Here is a 23,420-nt window from a genome sequence, read left to right as displayed (position 1 = left end):
TAAGCAACACTGGAGGTCAATGGGAGTTGGTCATAGAGCCATGGATGGCTTCAAGGCTTCCTGATAGATAATTGGATAGTACACTGGAAACCAGCCTTTGTGTTTTGAGAAATGACATTGGCCTATGTGCAGACCGGAAAATCTATTCAAGTTATGCCTGCTTATTGTAGTCAAATGTTCTTGACAAATTTATAATGAGGAAGATATGACATTAACAACTTCCTAAGGGCTTTTAAAAACTCTGAGCGATCATCAAAATGCAAGAATAAGAACAAGAATGGAAGAGGAGTAAATAATTCATCACAGTAGCATGAGGAATTTATTGAAGCATTGTAGAATTCAATTCCAAGAAGCATTTGAAAGAAGGGAAGCTGAGGAAAAATTCACCCACCTGCTTGTTCTTTGTAACCTTTACTATATATTTAATGGTCTTGTTGGCTTACTATGTTGTCTTACTGATTAGACATTCTGTTCGCATTGTGTGAAGACAATTCCTAACTTTTTGAGCATATGTTAGAAAAGATTTATGGAATAATTAATAGTGGAAATTAATTGAAGAAAAGAAAATGTTCCAGTGACTTGTGCTTTAGGTTGGAATTTTTGATGAAATGCCCTTTTGTAACCTCATTTAAAAATATAACTTCTATGATTTGAGGATTTTTATACAATATTGATCTTCTAAACTGCATTTGCATATAAGCTGCACATTTAAATTACAGCACTTCCAAAGGCCATGGGGGAAGAAAGAAAATTAGTTTGTATGCGCACTGAAAATATACTTTAGAAAATGTCCTCCTTGTACATTTGATTTAATATAAGATAGGCATACTTTTTGCCTTTGCATTCTTTGAATGTTTCTTCTTCGAACAATGAATAGAGATGAACTTAATAAAGAACCTACAGCTTAAGAGCCTAAAACAGTTTCTGTTTGAAATGAAGCACTTTGGCTAGATGAGGCTCTCCAGATAAATTTAATGAATTCTCTCCTTCCCTTGTATTCCTCCCCCATCAAACCCGTGCTGGGCTGGGGACACCAGTTGCCCTCTATTCCTTACTCAAGCAACTGCTATTCACATTTAAACTTTAACAGGAAGTGTCAGGCTATTTTTAGATTGCAAGAGCATAAGAAATAGGAGCAAGAGTAGACTATAAGGCCCCTTGAGCCTGCTCCACCATTGAATACGATCATGGCTGATCTTCTGGCTCAGCTCCTCTTTTCTGACTGCTCCCCATATTGCTTGATTCCTTAAGGGACTAAAAATCTATCCACCTCTCCCTTAAATTATACTCAACAATGGGGCATCCATAACCCTCTGAGGCAGAGAATTCCAAAGACTTACAACCCCTGAGTGAAGAAAATTCCCTTCCTCTTAGTCGCAAATGGCCAGCCCCATTTGGTGAGACTGTGCCCGGTTTATGTTTACGCATATTTAATATGCAGCTTATATGCAAATGCAGCTTAGAAGATCAATATTGTATAGAAATCCTCAAAGCAGGAGTTATATTTTTAAAAGAGGCTACAAAAGGACATTTCATCAGAAATTCCAGCCTAAAGCACAAGTCACTGAAATGTTTTCTTTTCATCAATTAATTTCCACTGTTAATTATTCCATAAATCTTTGGGCTGCTTTTCTTGAATCACCAGCTATGGGAAACAACCTCTTTGTGTCTACCTTGCCAAGCCCCTTTAAAGTATTATGCATTTCAACTAAATTGCCTCTCATTCTTCAAATTCCAAAGAGTAGAGGATGAATTTACTCGTTTCTCATCATAGGCTGACCCTCATCCCAGGAACCAATCAAGTGAATCTTTGTTGTACAGCCTCTAATACAAGGATATCCTTCCTTTGATGTGGAGATTAAAAAAAAACTGGGCACAATACTCCAGGTGTGGCCTTACCAAAGCTCAATACAATTGTACTTGGGACAAACCATCCCCACCCCGATTTCACCTCATGTCCATGGTTGCATACTTCCATTGGAGGGTTGCTTAATGGTGGTCAGAACTGGGATTTGTTCCTGTTTTTTTTTTTACCCTCTTCCCTCAGTTGAGGTACTGAATCTGATGGTAGACTTATTGCCTTTCTAGCTGAGATCTAATTCAGCACAGATCTCCAGGTATGTTTGGCTGAATGGCCTCCTTTTGTGCTGTCATTTTATGATCTGGGAATTTCTTGTCTCTGCAAATCAATTGCTCGTTGGGTAAATTTGCTTAACTAAAAAAACTGTACTGTCATTTTGGCTTTGTCAGTGAAATCCTTGACAAAGCAGCCAGCCAGTACCTGCTGTTGAGTCTCATGTGAATAATGGTCACTGAGTGAGGTAGCAAAGTGTGACCATTGCATAATGAAACTCTAGCCCAGCAAGGGGATGATGCCTTCAGGAAGGGAGAGTAGAAATTTGGTGAGGGCCTGTAAAATAAACTGGAAAGCATCTCTTGTGTTGTATTTATGCTATTCTGTCCTTACAAATAAAGCATCGTCACTGCTGGTTATGGCAAATACAAATGAGCTGCTGGTGATGTGATTGGTTTGTTTGCTTTCATTTGTCTCCGGTGAGCTAAGAGCTCAGCCCTCTTGCCTAGGGTAACAATGTACTTCATTTTATGAAGAATTACCTGCATCTCCCAGCACCTGGAGGTTCTGTGATTGGAAAATTTAATGTTGCAATTTTAACTTTGAATCAGCTGCCCTTGTATTTCAGATGCAAGTGCCATCGATGCTCTGAAACCCTCCACACAATGTAGATGTAAATGGACTGAATTCTAGAACATGAAGTACCAGCAAATTACAGTACTGCTTCAAATAGAAACGTTTCAGCATTTAAGGGGAGACGAGGCAAGCATATGAGGGACAAGGGAATAGATTATTATGATGGTAGATTTAGATGAGAAAAGATGGGAGGGGTCTCAGGTAGAGCATAAACACTAGCATGGACTGTTTCAGCTGAAAAGCCTGTTTCTGTGCCCTATGCACTAAGTATGTAATGCAATGTGAAGTGGATATCATTCAAATATACTTATAGGGTTTCCCCATCTATTTTAAATTATTCTATCCTTGATAACCCTGATCCTGTTTATTTCCCTTTGCTGGAAAGGAGTTCTTCATCAGTTTTAAATATAGTGTAAACTTTGAGTTGTACCTAATGTGTTGAAGACATTTTTGCTTCACCATAATTGCATAATTAAAGTGGTCTGCTGTATTTTCTAATTTTCAAATGGGATAGATTTAACTAACCAGATTAGTAAATCTAATTTCTTGTATCAATCTGCTATTTTGTTTGGTTTCCTCTTCTCTCTTCTAGTGGATCTTTTCCAAAACAAAGCCTTGTTTTTTTCAGGGGGAGAGGGGAATTGGAATACAATTGATTTGAGCAGACTACTTGCAGGGACTGGCAAAGATTTTGATTCATGATTCGATAAGTAGGGATATGAGATTCTTCCTTCTTCCATCCATCCTAAAATCAGCAAGGTGTTGTCCTTTATGATGTGGCTGTGTGTATGTGTATGTGTGTGTATATGTATGTGTGTGTGTGTATATAGTATATACATACTATCATAAATTTTAACAAATTCCCAAACTAATCTCCATTAAGGCAACAGCAACCTATATACTTAACCAAAAACCAGGCAAAGCATTTTCACCTTACGAATTCAAAATGAGGTTCTTTTCACTTTGGCTCCTGTGGAGCCAGTTTTATTTTTGCAAAAATATACTTTATTCATAAAATATCTTCAACCACATTCCAATCCATTTCAAAATCACCATTACAAAGGTATAATCAGGTTCAACTTTTACAACATGTATCACAAGGTGGAGCCAGTTAGAAGCTTGAAGCTTGCCTTTTGATCTCACATTGCCTCTGTTCTGCACACCCGAAAAACTGCTAAAGTTATATCTACCTCTGCCCATTGAATGTTAATTCTCATTGTATCACCAACCTCTGAACTAAACCTCTTTAACAATAAAAACCCCTCTCATTGTACCAATTTTATTAGTAATATAAACATATGGCTTGGTAGCTGCTAGATAAGCATCAGTTTTCACCCCACTTCTTGAATGCTCTATTCAAAAAATGCAAATGCACTCTACCTCTCTGTTTACATCTCAAACCTAGTACATATCAAAGCACCCAAACTAGCTGGCTTTAATCCAACTACCACACCCACAGACTAAACCTCTATTTTAAAAGAAAAATATTTTCCGATAATATATATAGCTTCATGACATTCTGTGAATGAAATTAGCATTCTCTCTTTCTCTCTCTTTCCATCTCTGAATTTCCTAGTTATATATCATTCCCCACTTAGATGCATTCAGCTTTTATATACCAGTGCTGCTCTATAGCTTAAATATATATATAAAAAAAACAAAAAACTGCGGATGCTGGAAATCCAAAACAAAAACAGAATTACCTGGAAAAACTCAGCAGGTCTGGCAGCATCAGCGGAGAAGAAAAGAGTTGACATTTCGAGTCCTCATGACCCTTCAACAGAACTGAGTGAATATTAGGAGAGGAGTGAAATATAAGCTGGTTTAAGTTGGTGGGGGGGGGCGGTGGGGGGTGATGGTGTGGTTGTAGGGACAAGCAAGCAGCGATAGGAGCAGAAAATCAAAAGGTGTCACAGACAAAAGAACAAAGAGGTGTTGAAGGTGGTGATATTATCTAAACAAATATGCTAATTAAGAATGGATGGCAGGACACTCAAGGTACAGCTCTAGTGGGGATAGGGTGGAAAGACTAGCAGGGCATAAAAGATTTAGAAATAATGAAAATAGATGGGAAAAGAAAAATCTATATAAATTATTGGAAAACTCAAAAGGAAGAGGGAAGAAACAGAAAGGGGGTGGGGATGGAGGAGGGAGTTCAAGATCTAAAGTTGTTGAATTCAATATTCAGTCGGGAAGGCTGTAAAGTGCCTAGTCGGAAGATGAGGTGCTGTTCCTCCAGTTTGCGTTGGGCTTCACTGGAACAATGCAGCAAGCCAAGGACAGACGTGGGCAAGAGAGCAGGGTGGAGTGTTAAAATGGCAAGCGACAGAGAGGTTTGGGTCTTTCTTACGGACAGACCGCAGGTGTTCAGCAAAGCGGTCGCCCAGTTTACGTTTGGTCTCTCCAATGTAGAGGAGACCACATTGGGAGCAAGGAATGCAATAGACTAAGTTGAGGGAAATGCAAGTGAAATGCTGTTTCACTTGAAAGGAGTGTTTGGGCCCTTGGACGGTGAGGAGAGAGGTAGTGAAGGGGCAGGTGTTGCATCTTTTCCGTGGGCATGGGGAGGTGCCATAGGTGGGGGTTGAAGAGTAGGGGGTGATGGAGGAGTGGACCAGGGTGTCCTGGAGGGAACGATCCCGGATGCAGGATGTTTTGACAAGTTGGGGTGCACTGATCTTAGGAATTTACTGTGTGGTGACAAAATTTGTGGGTGAAACTTCTTGTTCCTTCACTCCATTCCAGCATGTTGTATTATTGGCACTCCTATGCCTGGCTATTTACAAAGTTTCTAACACGGGTAACATTATCCATCATCAGACAAAAGTACTTCAGCTTAAAAGTTAATGGAATATCTGGCCACAAACATATAATCTTTATCTTTAGAAGCAATTTTAAATGGTCATCTTTATTTCACCTTGTTTTAGATGGTGCAGACCTTAGCAAGTAATGGAGCCAACTCAATCTGGGAACACTCACTGCTTGATCCAGCCCAAGTGCAAAGTGGACGGCGCAAACCAAACCCTCAGGATAAAGTACAGTGAGTTCCATTTACCTTAAAAATGCAAGGCTGCTGTATTGGAATTATATGTAACTCTTTCGAGTACAAACACTTTTCCATCTGTTCCTATTCAGATGAAGTTACATTGTTTCATAGTTTGCCATTGTGAGATTTGAACTCTTGATCTTGGGGTTACAAACCCAGTACCATAACCACTTGGCTATTTAGGCACATCATCCTCTTTTCAGTGAAACCTGTGCTCTTTTTCACTTTTCTCATCTAAGTAATAGTCTCTAGTAGATGGTTTGGTTTCAAAAAACCACTGAAGTGATTAGTCCATTCAACAATTTATTCTTAAACAAACAATCCAGGATGTGTACAATTTACATAGAAGCTTCATCTTGTCAAGCCTCAGATTTCATTATTACATCTAAACTATTGGAAATCATAGTTTTGGAATTATAACTAATAGATAAATAAGATTATAAAAACAAAAAAAACTGAGATAAAAACAAAGATAAAAGCTGGTGATCTTTTTCCCATTGTCCTTGAAATAGTGATTGCCAGGGTGTACAGTTATTATTGTGGTAGTGATAGGTCTGACGTTGTAATTGACTGTGAAATTGTTGTAGACTTAGTGAGACTGCAATTATTTGGTTATTAAAATGTGCCTTTTTATGTTTGTTAAACTGCAGCCCTACCAAGGCAGAATTCATACGAGCCAAGTATCAGATGTTGGCATTTGTCCACAAACTGCCTTGTCGTGATGACGATGGTGTTACCACAAAGGACCTGAGTAAGGTGAGATATCTTGAACAAGTTTTATTTACAGCTGTGATAGCACAGTGATGACAAAGTTAAATCTGTTTTTTTGAATTTAAACTAATTTGAATATTAGAGGAGATTTGCAGTTTGATATTGTCAGTTAAGATATCAGATCACTTTTCTTGGTTGAACAATTCTCTTTTTTTTCTTTGCAAATCTTTGTTGGCACAAGCTTTCTGGAGTGACCTATGAATAACTTGGGAACGAGCATTTTTGTTCTCTATGATGATTCCTGCCTGCATAAGAATCCCATTTAATCACTTATGACTTCATTAAAGCACTTGCTGGTTTTATCCAAAATGCAAGTTAATTATCTCAGGTTCCATAAATGCAAAGAAAACCAGTCATTTAGAGTTTGTGTAACAGGCTCCCATGGCTTTTAATGTAGTAATCTAGCCTTTGAGTGAGCAGGTTTAAAATATAAAATTCTGGCCTTCTGCAATGTTTTCACCCAAACGTACACAAAATCACTTTTAGTTATTTTCAGTACTGGGCAATTGCCACTTCACCAGTATTCGATTACAGTATATTCACTCTGTTTCCTTTTTAAAATGTCATCATACAAATTTAACTCTTTCAAGGCCATTTTAACTTGGGTTTAAAATTGAGTAGGCTTGTACTAATACCATGCTTTTTGTAATACTGCTTTGCCTCAAATGCCACAAATGGTCCAGTGGCATTTATCGCCCAATGATTTCACGCATAAAGCATGTCATCATGCTGTACGCGCTGTCTCGGTGCAGTTATTGGAACGATATAGTCACTAGCAAAACACACAGAAACCCAATAAAAAGTTGATAGCCTCCTGACATCCATCTTTATCACCTTTATATGCAGTACTTCAGTTTCACATTCAGATCTTTGGGAGACTTTTCACAGCATCAGGATTGCAAGCTGAAGTATTGCAGTGGTATATCGTACCCTGGGGCATTGTAAGAAAATTGCATTGTCACTCTGCACAAACTCATGGGAGTAGACCTTGTTGAATGCTGAAAATCTCATTAAAATGTCATTATTCGGCAATGAGAACATCTTGACCAATTTGTGAGGCACAGGAAAATACCTTCATTTACAGGAGAAGATTTTCTTAGCCTTTAAATAATAGCCCTATAACTAGTGTAACTACTGCGCTAGTGAAGGTTTAATGTGATGTGTACATCGGGTATGCAAAATGTATTGTTTTTATTTACAGTTCAGTGGTGAGGATAATCTCTTAAACTCACCTAATAATCTCTGATCCTTATCAGCAAAATATAAAGGAATTGTATATTTTTAAATATAAATTGGAGGGAATGCAGCATCTGAATTTTAAACACTTCGGTCATCAGGGAATTGTGAAGAGTGAAATTTTGGCTGTGTATGTGTGCATGTAGGAAATGTGTATGGATCTTCTATCCTGTTGCATGGTGTGATTCATGACAAAAAGGAGACAGTTCTCTAAAGGGTGGGTAAACTGTGCCCCCAGATAAAAAAGCAAAAGTGAGCTATCAGATACAGTAATTTTTAAATAAAAATTATGGCTTCAAATTTGAAAGTGAAAGTAGTTATCCAAATAGAATATATAGATGTTTCACCATTGTAAATATTTCTTGACTAAAATAGATCTGTAAATGGTATCGTCAGAGAATTCTGAAAATAGTGTAAAAGCAAAAATAAAAGCAAAATATTGTGGATGCTGGAAATCTGAAACAAAAACAAAAATAGCTGGAAAAATTGAGCAGGTCTGACAGCATCTGCAGAGAGGAATATGACTCCTTATGACTCTTCGTCAGAACTATGAAATATAGAAATGAGGTGGAATAAAAGCTGGTTGAAGGGGGGTGGGACAGGTAGAGCTGGATAGAGGGCCAGTGATAGGTGGAGGCAAAGATGAGATTGCCAAAGCTGTCATAGACAAAAGGACAAAGGAGTGTTGAAAGTAGTGATATTAGCTGAGGAATGTGCTAATGATGACATTAACGGTAGAAAGCTTGACGAGCAAGTGACAGCCCAAGTGGGGTGGGGGGGGAGGGATCAAAATAGGCTAAAAGGTAGAGATAAAACAGGGATGGAAATACATTTAGAAATAATGGATACAGGTGGGAAAAGAAATCATTTTTTTAAAAAATTATTGGAAAAGGGGGGATTAGAAAGGGGGTGGGGATGGAGGAGAGAGTTCATGATCTGAAGTTGTTGAACTCAATATTAAGTCTGGAAGGCTGTAAAGTGCCTAGTCGGAAGATGAGGTGCTGTTCCTCCAGTTTGCGTTGAGCTTCACTGGGACATTGCAGCAGGCCAAGGACGGACATGTGGGCATGAGAGCAGGGTGGTGTGTTGAAATGGCAAGCGACAGGGAGGTTTGGGTCATGCTTGCGGACAGACTGAAGGTGTTCCGCAAAGCAGTCACCCAGCCTGCGCTTGGCCTCTCTAGTGTAAAGGAGACTGCATTGGGAGCAGCGAATGCAGTAGACTAAATTGAGGGAAGTGCAAGTGAAGTGCTGCTTCACTTGAAAGGAGTGTTTGGGCCCTTGGATGGTGAGGAGGGTGGAAGTAAAGAGGCAGGTGTTGCACCTTCTGCGGTTGCATGGGAAAGTGCCGTGGGAGGGGGTTGAGTTGTAGAGGGGGTGATATAGTGTATTTCTTTATTTTCTTTTGTGAAGAAAGCATTTAACCTGTACTGTGCACCTTCTCTCAACTAAGATCAGGACTTGTTCATGGGGAAACATGAGTTGTATAAATCCACATTTGCCATTCTGGAGTAATACCCTGTTTTGTTATCATCCATTGTTGGCAAGGTCAGCATCTATTGCCCATCCCTGATTGCCCGTGAGAAGGTGGTGGTGAGCTGCCATCTTGAACTGTTGCAATCCGTGTGGTGTAGCTACACCCATAGTGCTGTTAGGAAGGGTGCTCCAGGGTTTTGACCCAGCAACCGTGAAGGAACGGCAATATATTTCCAAGTCAGGATGGTGGATGGCTTGGAGGGGAACTTCCAGGTGGTGGTGGTTCCATGTACCTGCTGCCCTGGTCCTTCTAGATGGTGGCAGTCATGGGTTTGGAAGGTGCTGCTTAAGGAGCCTTGGTGAGTTTCTGCAGTGCATCTTGTAGATAGTACACTCTGCTGCCACTGTTTGTAGGTGGTGGAGGGAGTGAATGTTTGTGGGTGGGTGCCAATCAAGCGGGCTGCTTTGCCCTGGATTTTGTCAAGCTTCTTGAGTGTTATTGGAGCTGCACTCATCCAGGCAAGTGGAGAGCATTCCATCACACTCCTGACTTGCTTTGTAGACAGGCTCTGGGGGGGCAAGTTATTCACTGCAAGATTCCTTGCCTCTGACCTACTCTTGTAGCCACAGTATTTATATGTCTAGTCCAGTTCAGTATCTGGCCAATGGTAACCCCCGGTGAAGGATTCAGTGATGGTAATGCCATTGAATGCCAAGGAGTGATGGATAGATTCTCTCTTGTTGGAGATGGTCACTGCCTGGCACTATTGTGGTGCAAATGTTACTTGCCACTTGTCTGCCCAAGCCTGGATGTTGTGCAGGTCTTGCTGCATTTGAACATGGACTGTTTCAGTATCTGAGGCGTCTACAATTGGTGCTGACAATTGTGCAATCATCAGCAAACATCCCCACTTCTGACCTTATGGAAGGAATGTCATTGATGAAGTAGCTGAGATGGTTGGGTCTAGGACACTATGCTGAGGAACTCTTGCAGTGATGTCCTGGAACTGAGATTATTGACTTCCAATGACCACAACTACCTTCCAGCGATGAGTTTTCCCCTGATTCGCATTGACTCCAGCTTTGCTGGGGCTCTTTGATGTCATACTTGGTCAAATGCTACCTTGATGTCAAGGGCAGTCACTCCCACCTCACGGCTGAAGTTCAGCTGTTTTGTTCATATTTGAACAAGGCTGTAATGAGGTCAGAAGTTGAGTGACCTTGGTGGAACCCAAACTGAGCGTCAGTGAGCAAGTTTTTGCTAAGCAGGTGCTGCTTGATAGCACTGTTGATGACCCCTTCCATCACTTTACTGATAATCGAGAATGGCCTGATGGGGCAGTAATTGGCCGGCTTGGATTTGTCCTGCTTTGTGTACAGGACGTCCCTGGGCATTTTTCCACATAGCCGGGTAGATGTCAGTATTGTAGCTGTACTGGAACAGCTTGGCTATGTGCGCATCAAGTTCTGGAGCACAAATCTTCAGTACTATTGCTGGAGTGTTGTCAGGACCCATAGCCTTTGCAGTATCCAGTGCCTTGAGCTCTTTCCTTATCATAGAGTGAATCGAATTGGCTAAAGATTGGCATCTGTGACACTGGCGACCTCCAGAGGAGGCCAAGATGGATCATCCACTCGGCACTTCTGACTGAAGATTGTAGCAAATACCTCAGCTTTATCTTTTGCACTGATGTGCTGGGCTGCTCCATCTTTGGGGATGGGGATATTTGTGGAGCCACCTCCTCCAGTGAGTTTAATTGTCCACCACCATTCACGACTGGATGTGGCAGGACTGCAGAGCTTAGATCTGATCTGTTGGTTGTGGAATTGCTTAGCTCTGTCCATCACTTGCTGTTCTTGCTGTAGTGTGTGCAAGTAGTCTTGTATTATAGCTTCACCAGGTTGGCACCTCATTTTTAGGAATGCCTAGTGTTGCTTTTGGTATGCCCTCCTGCACTCTTCATTGAACCAGGGCTGATCCTCTGGCTTGGTGGTAATGGTACACGGCTGGATCTGCCAGGCAGTGAGGTTACAGATTGTGGTTGAGTACAATTCTGCTGCCCATAGACCCCATGGATGCCCAGTTTTGAGTTGCTAGATTGCTTAAAACCTATCCCGTTTAGCACAATAGTCATGTCACACAACGTGATGGAGGGTATCCTCACTGTGAAGATATGATTTCGTTTCCACAAGGACCCTGCGATGGTCACTCCTACCAATACTGTCATTGACAGATGCATCTGCAACAGGTAGGTTGGTGAGGATGAGGCTTGTTCCCTCATCACCTGCTGTAGACCCAGTCTAGCAGCTACGTCCTTTAGGACTCAGCCAACTCAGTCTGTGGTGGTGCTACCGAGCCACTCTTGGTGATGGACATCAAAACCTACACCCAAAATACATTCTGCGCCCTTGCACCCTCAGTGCTTCCTCCAAGTGGTATTCAACATGGAGGAGTACTGATTCGTTAGCTGAGGGAGGGTGGTATGTGGTAATCAGGTTTCCTTGCCCATTTTTGACCTGATGCCATGAGACTTCATGGAGGCTGGAGTCGATGTTGAGGACTCCCAGGGCAACTCCCTCCTGACTGTATACCGCTGTGCCACTGCCTCTGCTGGGTCTGTCCTGCCAGTGGGACATGACATACTCCGCAATGCTGACGGTGGTGTCTGGGATATGATCTGTAAGGTATGATTTCTGTGAGTATGACTGTGTCAGGCTGTTGTTTGACTAATCTATGAGACAGCACTCTCAATTTTGGCATAAGCCTCCAAGTGGACTTTGCAGGCTCGAGAGGGCTGGGGTTGTCAGTTCTGGTGCCTAAGTCGATGCCGGATGGTATGTCCAGTTTCATTCCTTTATTTTGACTTTTTTGTGGTTTGAGACAACTGGTTGCTAGGCCATTTCAGAGGGCCTGGAGTCACATGTAAGTGAGATCAGGTGAGAATGGCAGATTTCTCTCCCTGAAGGACATTAGTGAACCAGATGGGGTTTTTATGACCATCAGCAACGGTCCCATGGTCATCATTGGACTTTTAATTCCAGATTTTTATTGAATTCAAATTCTACCATCTGCCCTGATGGGATTCAAACCTGGGTTCCCAGAGTTTTACCTTGGGTCTCTGGATTACCAGTCCGATGACAATGCCACCACGCCACAGCCTCACCCTGTTGGCCTTTTTTAAGAGTTGTTGACTCTTTCAATTTTTGAGTCGGATATTTCTTGCAATTAATCTGATTTAATATCTATGCTCGGGAATGACTTGTATTTTTTGTATATTTGTTTATGGGATGTGGGGGTTGCTGGCTGGGCCAGCATTTATTGCCCATCCCTAATTCCCCTTGAGAAGGTGGTCGTGTGCTGCTTTCTTAAACCATTGCAGTCCATATGTTGTAGGAACACCCACAGTACTGTTAGGAAGGCAGTTCCAGGAAGTGGGGATGGACAACATTCAGGCTTGTGCTGGTAAGTGGCAAGTAACATTCACACCACACAAGTGCCAGGCAATGACCATCTCCAATAAGAGATAATCTAATCATTTCCATCTGTCATTGAATTCCCCACCCTCAACATGCTGTGTTTAGTACTGACCAGAAACTGGATTGGACCAGCCATATAAACACTGGCTACAAGGACAGGTCAGAGGCTGGGAATTCTGCAGCAAGTAACTCACCACCTGACTCCCCAAAGCCTGTCTACCATTACAAGGCTCAAGTCAGGAGTGTGATGGAATACTCTCCACTTGCCTGGATAAGTGCAGCTCCAACAACACTGAAACTCAACACCATCCAGGACAAAGCAGCCTGCTTGGTTGGCACCCCATCCACCATAACAAACATTCACTCCCTCCACCACCAATGCACAGCAGCAGCAGTGTGTACCATCTACAAGATGGAACTACAGTGAAGGAGCAGTGATATTTTTCCAAGGCAGGATGGTGAGTGACTTGGGGAACTTGCAGGTGGTGGTATTCCATGTATCTGCTGCCCTTGTCCCTTTAAGTGGTAGAGGTCGGGGGTTTGGAAAGTGCTGTTGAAGGAGCCTTAGTTGCTGCAGTGGGTCAAGGGCAGTTACCCTTACCTCATCGTTTGGGTTCAACTCTTTTGTCCACGTTTGGGTCAAGGCTGTAATGAGGTCGGGAGCTGAGTGGCCCTGGCAGACCCGAAACTATTTCCTGTGGCACACAGTTCTGTCATTTGGAACACCCAAGGTAGAAAGCAAGGCTCCCTCTTCTCTGCCCCAATTGACACACTCCCCATGTCAAAAGCACCACCTGCTGTAGCAGAGTAATATCTTCCACAAAGGCTTTATGGTCTCTGCTCCAGTGACTAATTGAGTTGCAACAACTATCAAATTACAAGTAGCCTTGTGTGTGACCTGTGCCCACTGGAAGTTTGGAATTGAAACTGCTTATACTAATTTCAAGTAGCACCTTTGCAGCCATTGACGGAATTCATAGATGTTTCAGTCTGAGCTGGAATTAAGCAAAATTCTTAGTGTTAAAGCTGGAATGGTTGTGGGAAACTAGGCCAATTCACCATTGCCTAGTTCCATTGCTCCTTCCTCACTTTAAAACCACATTTCAAGGTCCATTCAAACATTTGATAGAATTGGAGACATAAGTAAAAGTCGCAATATAAGACATTGAGGAATACATCGCACATGCCATCTGACTGTTCCAAAATGTATGAAATATTATCATTGAATTGTATTAATTTTATAATTTTAGCTAACATTTATATTCTCTTTTCTTACAACAGCAACTGCACTCCAGTGTCCGCACAGGGAATCTGGAGACATGTCTCAGGCTACTGTCCCTGGGGGCACAGGCCAATTTCTTTCACCCGGTAAAGTATCATGGAAAAGTTTTCCATAATTTGGAGCGTTTCATAATCTATTTTAATTAAATAGGCCAGTCAGTAGTACCAGCGAGAGAGCCATTCTGATGACCTTTCTCTTTCAGATGCTGACTAACCTGCTTCACATTTTTTTTTGTTTCTACTGTGTTCAGTTATCACACCTCCAGTATCTGGATTTTAGGGGAGAGAGAACAGGAAAATTGAGATATTCTTTCATATCAACAAACTCAATTCCTATTTTCCAAATTGAAAGTTGATTACAGCAGGTATCTTAAGATTTTCAAATGCAATTATGCAGATTATACACACTGCCATTCTGTGCTATTTTATTTTTCAATAAAAGTCATCAGTGCACAGTATTTTAATCCCAGCCGAGCAGCATAGTCTGAGTTACATTGTATAAAAACTGTGATCAGACAGCAGAAAAAGCTATTCTGTTGTGAACAAAATCTGAACAAAAATTTGCCTGCTCACTGGCGCCATTATATAATGAATTAAAAAATAGATGCATGTTCAAGGCTGCCACGTACTCAAGTCTTGGATCATAATTAGTCGAACTCTGCTCCCAGCTCAAGGTGTTGACCAAAGTTTTTTTTAAGGCATTGTACTCTCCCACCCATCTGTTTGTTCTGTCATATTATTCAGTGTACAAACACTTCATTTTCATGATTCCATTTTCTGGACGTTCTACATTACCTTCACGCACCACCATGTCAAATATATTCTGAAACTGTGAACTGAGAGATTAAAATAATAAGCTGGAAAGCATTTAATGCCATGGAATACAATTAAAATGGAGTAGTTTTAGTTTGCATTCCAAAGGTCAAATTCATCTGAATCTAGATGATATTTATAAATGGCTTACAGCACTGAAATGTCTTAAGTGTTTGTCATTGTAACACCTGAAAACTGGGCTATTGGTTATTCAATGTATATACACTCCCACTCATTTCTTCCCTTTTTTTCTCATCATTCCTTTCCAAAAAGTGTTTGCATGCAGTTCCACAGGTTTGCTGTTTTTTTTAAGACAATGAAGATTGGTGGGCAGTTCTACCATCAGAGGGCATCACAGCTAAATTTGATCCTGTCCTTAGCAGATGTCCACAAATAGAACTCTCAGGCTTCTAGATTGAGGTGAAATATAACCATAAAGTCAGAGAATGATAAGCACAGAAGGAAGCCATTCAACCCATCATTCCTGTGTCGGTTCTTTGAAAGAGCTCCCAGTACTCCATTTCCTGTAGCCCTACAAATTGATTTTGCCCATGAGTATTTATCCAAGTCCATTTTGAAGTGTATTATTCAATCATCTTCTACCTTTTCAGGCTTTGCATCCCCCCCAACACTGCCACACTGTTTCACCCTACTTCTTTTCATAGATTCACTATTGCACCTACCAGTGCTCCAGCTAAGACTGGTTAACATAATGCCCAAGATTGACTCTGCCACTTGCTTGTGAAGTGCTACTGCATCATAAATTGAGTTCTGTAAGTAAGCTAGTGCACTAGGGTACATGTAATTTGCTGGGTTTATTGAATGTTTTATATTTTCCATTCATCAGGAAAAAGGTACCACTCCCTTGCACGTAGCTGCTAAAGCGGGACAAATACACCAGGCTGAACTTCTGGTTGTCTATGGTGCAGATCCTGGAGCACCTGATGTTAATGGCAGAACTCCCATAGATTATGCCAGGTTAGTGGGGGAGGAAAGACCCTAAGTCATTTTGTACATTTTTGTTTCATTTATATTACTGCTGCAAATCATTGCACTCTTTGTGGTTACAGCCATTATTATGGTAGCTGACCTTAAAATGTGTGGGCAAGTAATAGATCTAGATTGTTTCATAAAAATGCATATCTTTGTTAAGGGCATGTACTGTTGTGTATATTTTGATATTTGTTTTGTTTAATGTTTTTGCTATTGAAATAGTTAAGCAAAATTAAAGCATTACAACAAAAGATTGATGCAAGCTTTTCTTATGAAATGTTTAAATCTCTGAAGTTTTTGCCCTTGGCACAACATGTTCAGAGAAATGCATATTGTTTTGATATGATAAAACTATGCATGTCAGCAATACAAGCTCATCTGAAGAAGTAATTTTGTGTTATAAAAAAGAAACCAATGCCATGGGCATCCAGTTAGTCATTCACACTTAATATAGCCATCAGTATTTTCTTTTAAAAAGCCAATGTTTAATGCAACAGACCTTCAACATACATGGAGAAAGTGGCAACAAGTGAGAATCTATTTAGTGTAGTCACTAAGTTTTCCGGAGTGAGAGTTCAATGTTTTGTCCAAAGAGATCTCGTGTTAATCATTTTTTTTTAAACTTACATTTACATAGAATTTTACAGCACAAAAACTGGCCATGCATCCCAACAAGCCAAAGCATGTCATCATGCTCCACATGAGCTTCCTTACACCATTCAAGGAATGAAGGCCTCGCTGGCTCAGTCAGCATTTTTTGCTCATCCTTAATGCCTCTTGTGAAGATGGGGGTGAGCCACCTTCTTGCTGCAGTCCTTGTGGTGTAGGTACACCCACAGTGCTGTTAGGAAGAACATTCCAGGATTTTGACCCAGTGCCAGTGAAGGAACAGTGATATAGTTCCAAGTCAGAATGGTGAGTGGCTTGGAGGGGAGCTTGCAGGTGCTGGTGTTCGCATGCATCTGCTTCCCTTGCCCCGACAATAGACATCACAGGTTTGGATGGTACTGTCTGACCCCTTGGGGGTTAGAGTCATGCAGAAAAAAAGCTGTTTTCATTAAGCAACATTCCAAAAAGATGACACAAATTTGTGTTTGCAAACCTTCTCTTGGGAACACCAAGTTGGAAAACAAAATTTGGACCTTCCTTCACAAAGTTGTTTTATTTTTTAAATAAACCAGCATCTTTCCCGCTTGGGGCATCTGCAAACACGACCTAACTGGGTTCATTTTCAGAACGCTCGAGAACTCCAAAATGACACTAGTTCCGAACTTGAAACAGTTACTTCCCAGCTCCAGTGCTGAATGCCATTAATGTTTGACTGAGAGTGCACTGCCCTTCTAGCAGGCAACCATTACCAAAAATGCCTAGAAATATTTCCTGTTGATAGGGCATGTGCTCCCACAATAAAATGCTGTAGGAGTTATATCATGAAAATGTGGTTGTACAATTCTACCAACTGGATGAGAGCCAGCTTAAGTTAGTAAAAAGTTGTGAATTGTTATACATAGATCTCCAATTAAAAATAGGGCCCGATCACTTAGTGACCTCTGCTGATGCTAATGAGAGCACTGCACAAAGGCCTCCATTCAAACTATAAAAGCATCTTGGAAAGATCACATCCCAAGTCTTGCAAGGAGTGGCAATCACGGTCGGATTGCTGTCCACTCCTACTTTTCTGGTCCACATTCCTTCCGATCTTCTTCAGAAATGTGGAGCAGCTTTCCATTGAACTGCTTCCTCATAGCGCTGGATTGTCGGGGGAAGAGAAGTTACATCCCCTTTTTACAGCACTAGCTGCTATATTCTGCCAAGTATTCACTAAAACTGAAAAGCTTCCAAATATTTAAACAGCTTTTCAGTGTGTTAGTGAATGGGTGTATGTGTGAATGGGTGAATGAATGGGTAGGTGTGTAAATGCGTAGGGTGGGTGATGTAAGTGGGTAGCGTGGCACCTGGTCGGGTTTTGGGGAGTCCCAGGGAGCAAGGGAATTGCCCATTGGAAGTTCAAACATCCCATGCAATTCTCAGTCAGTGCGTCAGGACTTCTGCAGGGTCCCAAAGTGTATCTTGGGAGGTATGTTCGGTCTCCAATGATTGGAAGTCCGGAAGATCTGGGCTAATATGTCATCAGATACCTTTCACGTGACAGTAGGAATCAAATTTGCCTATCAGCCCACAACTGAATAAAGAAGCCGGGATGGTTTGATTAGTGTTTTGTGACTATTCTGCTAGTTATCTAAATGCAATTTTTATTTTTAGTGTCTAAAATTAAAGACACAAATATTTTGTGTTACTAGAAGGGACTGAATCTAGAATTAAGTGATTGCGAGATGGGTTAATTTTTTGTTCTCACCTCCATGCAATCTTTATTCTTTAATCTTGGCAGGCAAGCAAATCACCATGATCTCGCTGACAGGCTGGTGGAGTGTCAATATGAACTTACAGATAGATTGGCATTTTACCTTTGTGGACGGAGGCCAGGTAAGTGTTTTCTGCCAAGGCACCTGAAGTATATTTCTGTTCATACTTTGAATATGGCCATTGGATAAATGCAAGCGTGATAGAAAAGGATCACTGCTATTAACTATATAGAGGCTCAATTACTTGTATTCAGTGAGATGGCCAAATTCTCCCTCTTTCCCAAACCTAAAAATTAATAATGAATACAATTTTTAAGCGTGAGCTTTTAGTTGAAGCTTTTTCAAAATAGATGTAATTGTCAATAGCACTATTCGAGGAGGGAATTGAATATGAATGCTATTGTGTAAATGTCCTCCTCTTGGTGGTCTACTTGTGAAGTTGTGATCATGTAATTTCAGTTGTATTTTTCACACTCCTGCAATTTATCCTGTGTATTTTTCACACTCCTGCAATTTATCCTGTGTAACTACTTTATTTTTTCATGGGATGAGAGTACCGTTAGCAAGTCTGTATTTATCGCCCATCCCTCATTGCCCTTGAGAAGGTGGTAGTGAGCTGCTTTCTTGCATCGCTGCAGTCCATCTGATATAGGTACACCAACAGTACTGTTAGAGAGTGAGTTCCAGGATTTTGGCCCATCAACAGTGAAGTAACAGCAATATAGTTCGATGATGTGTGGCTTGGAGGGGTACCTACAGGTGGTGGTGTTTCCATGCATCTGCTACCCTTGGCCTTCTGGGTGTTGGAGGTTTGTGATGAAAGTATAATAATTCGCACATTTTTCTGATTTAATGTGAAGTAGGTTTATATGAGTAAGTATAGTTGAGTCTGTGTGTGATTTAATTACATCTTGTAGTCAAGTAGATTGCAAGCCTTAAATCATCAAAAGAAGCTAGCTGCTTGACATGATAATGGATGCTTGACATGGATGCTGGTATAGCATGTAAGGTGTGAAGGGAATTTGCATTTTTAGATAAATGAAGGAGTATTTGGATTTCAAAGGGATCTTAGTCTGTTTATAACTAGCCAGATAAGCAAGGCTAAGGAATGTGTTTATTATCCCAAAGGTTACTGACAATATATAGTGGCAACATGAAAGTTTTAATATTATGAGGGAGATACAGTTTCAAAGACATATATGGAACAATAGAATTTACATATTAAAAAGAGAAAAACATATATAAGAGACAATGAAAGGCTATGTGGCAGAAGGCATGTAAGATCTAATAGGTGTGTGTGAAATAGCCTTAATGAGGCCTCCAGCATTCATGCATAAGTCTGCTATCTAATGAAACTGAAGTTGGGGAAAAGCCATTTGGAATTCCACTGTCTAAGGTGTTGTGTTAACTTGCTGAGCTTATTTTAAATTTAAAATCTATTTCGGACCATTGCTTTAAAGGGAGTGTAACTGGAGCTCAGGTTAAATAGGAATTTTAGGAGTTGTTATAGTAGTAAGTAATTTGTAGTCTTATGTATGTGCTTGAAATCATTTGTTAATAAATACTTGAATTTTTAAAAATCCCTAAAGGCCTTGGTGGACTTAATATTTCTGAATTCAGTGCATACATCTCATAATAAATACAAATTGTGAAACTGTTGTGATAGTGCAGCCAATTTTCCCTCGTGGATTTGGTCCGCCTGGAGCATAACATCTGCCACGTCATAACAGGCTATGGGTTTGGGAGATGCTGTTGGAGAAAGCTTGGCGAGTTGCTGCAGTACATCTTATGGATGGTACACACTGCTTCCTTTTGTGAACCAGTGATTTGAAGGAGTAAATATTTAAGGTGGCTGATGGGGTGTGAATCAAGCAAGCTGCTCTGTCCTGGATGGTGCCGTGTTTCAAGTGTTGGAGCTGTACTCATCCAGGCATATTCCATCACATTCCTGACTTGTGCCTTGTAGATGGTGGACAGGCTTTGCGGAATCAAGAGGTGATGGTTTATAGATGATTCTCAAGTTGGCATCATAGCCCATGTATGTTTTCAAGCTAACACGTTGTTCTAAGTTTCAAAACACCCTCCATGTTTGGCTAAAACATAATACCTGGTTTTATGCTGCCAGCTTGGAATGGAGCTTCATTTGGTTGACTGCTTCAGGATTAGTATCCCAGACTTAACATACTACTGTTCCTTTTTAGTGCCAGCAACTTTCTATAAACATTTTTTTTATACCACTTTATCTTGCCATCCTCCCTCCAGCCAACAGAAATATTGGTTATCAAAGAACTAAGCTACCATAACTGTTCATATCTCTTGTCCAAACCTTATTTCCCAATTCAAGAGATTCTAAGCCAGCCAGAGCCATATTGCAATACTGCAACATGAACAAAGGATTTCATGACTTGAGCAGTGTAGGCAAAAACTTTCCAATTCCAGAATTTTATTACAGCCTTATGTTCCTCAGCATTCACTTTGAGGAATACTTGGTTTCTTTATCCGTTAAGTTCCCATTTTGGCATTCAAATGTTCATGTTTGCTGAATTGTGCCAATGACCTATTCATTATCTCATTGTAACATAGTGACAATAATAGAAGATAGGGACACAGAGCTGTGCAGATGCAACTAATGGGTGAGACTTAGTGAATAAAGATGAACACCTCATGCAAGAGACTTTTATTTTCCCCCACAGTTACTAGTCCTGTTCATTGTTGTGGTACTACATCCTGTACCCATATCAGGACTTGGCATCAATTTTTTTCCTCTGGTGCTTCTCAATCTTAAAATAATAGGAGAAAATAATGGGATAATATGTAACAGTAAAATGCTAGAAATGGAGAGGACAGGGTAATACAGTGGATTAGCCCACTATTTTTTTTCCAAGCAATGCTCAAATTAAAGAGATATGTTGTCGAAGCCTTTCATCTTGCACTCATCTGGACAGATGCAAGAATGCCAAATTTCAAAGAGAACAGCAATTTATACTGCATGAGAAAAGGGGTGCTGGTTGGTTGGTAAGTTGGCTTTAATTAGTCAAGATGTTGACATGGCAATCGTAAAAGAGTCAGGGCGCCAGGATTTCTGCAGAAGTTTGTCTTGGTGGTGGGTGCGGGTGCAGGGGTACGTCCAGTCTCCTCAGATCTGGAGACCAGAAGATCTAAGCCAGTATGTCATAAGAGATCTTTCAGGTCACAACGGGAACCTAGTTTGCCTATTAGTCCAAAAGTGAATAAAGAAGCAGAGCGTTGCTATGACATGACAGATGATGTGTGCCAGGCGGATCAAACCCATGAGGGAAACTTGATCACACTTTAAAAAGGTTTTACAATTTGTATTTATTTTGAGCTCCGTGCCCTGAATTCAGAAGTAATAAGTCCACCAAGATTTCAGAGGTTATTTTTAAAAAATTAAATTAAGCACTTATTAACAAAAAAGATTTCCAGCACATACATAGGTCTACAAATTGCTACTATAATAATGCCTAAAACCCCTAATTAATCTGGCTTCCAGTTACACCCCTGTTAAGGCATCGGTAAAAAAAAATAGATTTTAAACAGATCCAGGCAAGTCAACACAATACCCTGGACAGTAGAATTCAAAGTGGCTTTTCCCAGCTTTAGTTTCTTTAGACAGCAGCTTAATGCACAAATACTGGAGGCTTTTCACACTTCTGGCAGATCTTACAATGCCTTCTCTGATATGTAGCCTCATTCTCCTTTATAAATGTTTCCCCCTTTTAATGTAAATTCTATTGTTCCCATATGTCTTTGGGACTTTAACTTTCTCATAATATAAACATTTTCATGGTGCTAATATTGTCAGTAACCTTTGGGAAGAATAAACACACTGCTTAGCCTTGCTTCTCTGGCTTGTGTAAACATCCTACCAGTTCTTTGAAATTCACACTGCCCTGATTTATCAAAAAATGCAAATTTTCCTCATCTTATATTCTAAGACTTCAGCCACGTTTACATATGCAGCATTTCAACCCCAGCTTCTTTCGATGAATCAAAGCCTGCAGACCAGTTGTCTCCAATTCAATTTAATTCACCCCCACACACGCAGAGAAACTATCCAAACCCTACTTTTACAATAAATCACAGTAATACTATGAGAATTATGATACTTTCATGACAAGCATGAAATTCACGACAGGTCTATCAGCATCTGAGAAAAGATAGATTAACATTACATGCTAGATCTGATATTAACCTATCTTTTAGATTCTGACTCTGCATTTCCAGCATTTTATTGTTTCAGATTTTCAGCATTCATGCTATTTTTGTATAAAAGGTGGTTTGATTAGTGCTTTGTGACTATTTAAAGTGATGCCTTATTATGCCCTATCCTCCCCATGACTGGTTCTGCACAACATGAATTGGCCAAATGGCTGAGCGAGTTGCTACAGCCAGTTCTGAGTGAGTATTCCACATATATGATGAAGGATCCCTTCACTTTCACAAAGACTTTACATGAAATGCATTTCGGCAGCAATGCAGTGTCTGTGCTTATTTGACAAGCCTATTCACTAATGTGCCACTCAAGGAAGTCATGGACATTTGTGTCACATCACTATATCTTGACAATCTAGATGTGCTGCCATATTCTGAATCTGTATTCAGTGAAGTTATGAACTTAGCAACTTGAGCAGTTGAATTCAGCTTTAATGACACCACTTATTTCCAAATAGATGTGTTGCCATGGTTTCCCCTCTAAGGCCAGCTCTCATTAACATTTTCGTTGGCTTTCACAGAACACATGTTTTCAGTGGAATGACCGCTGGCCATCTACCCATTGCATATTTCTTATACGCAGATGAATCTGCAGCTGTGTGTAGGAACTTCCTTACACACCTTACTGCACTCCATTTCATGCCCAAATTCATCTTTGAAATGAAGCAGTCTATAACTCCCTTGAAGTGCTAGTTGAGAAATCTCTAAATGGGTTCTCTACTACTTGCAGGATAACGGGTAGCCTGATCAAATCATTGCTCGTTGTCTATCATGCAAATTCATGAATGGGCCTAAGGCTACCACTTTCGGATCGGAAAAGTGGCCAATCTACCTCAAACCACCTGGAAGGGCTAAGTATCTCAAAAATTTGAGCAACAGGTGAAACTAGCTGTTTCACACTGCTTCTCTGTCGTGGCAACGTACATGGTGTTTTCGACTAACAGGTTGCTCCCACCAAGCTAGAAAGACGCTCTGCTCTGTCTGCCACACAAATGAGTAATGTAGTATATGAATTTCAGTAC

At 40.6% G+C, this 23,420-nt stretch overlaps 1 protein-coding gene across 5 annotated transcripts in view; it reads left to right on the top strand.

Moving 5' to 3' along the window:
- Positions 1–23,420, top strand: part of git1 (G protein-coupled receptor kinase interacting ArfGAP 1) — a 204,758-nt gene that overhangs the window by 84,033 nt on the left and 97,305 nt on the right. For all 5 annotated transcript variants that reach the window (XM_041197198.1, XM_041197196.1, XM_041197197.1 and 2 more), the window contains exons 3-7: positions 5,638–5,750; positions 6,407–6,512; positions 13,997–14,083; positions 15,657–15,787; positions 18,192–18,286. In XM_041197198.1, coding sequence (XP_041053132.1) covers positions 5,638–5,750; positions 6,407–6,512; positions 13,997–14,083; positions 15,657–15,787; positions 18,192–18,286 — 532 coding nt within the window. The remainder of the gene's footprint in view (positions 1–5,637; positions 5,751–6,406; positions 6,513–13,996; positions 14,084–15,656; positions 15,788–18,191; positions 18,287–23,420) is intronic.

This window comes from Carcharodon carcharias, chromosome 10, assembly GCF_017639515.1.
Source record: "Carcharodon carcharias isolate sCarCar2 chromosome 10, sCarCar2.pri, whole genome shotgun sequence".
In the NCBI taxonomy this organism is placed as follows: domain Eukaryota; kingdom Metazoa; phylum Chordata; class Chondrichthyes; order Lamniformes; family Lamnidae; genus Carcharodon; species Carcharodon carcharias.
The sequence above is the reverse complement of the archived record's forward strand: the minus strand, read 5'-3'. Positions and strand labels throughout refer to the sequence as shown.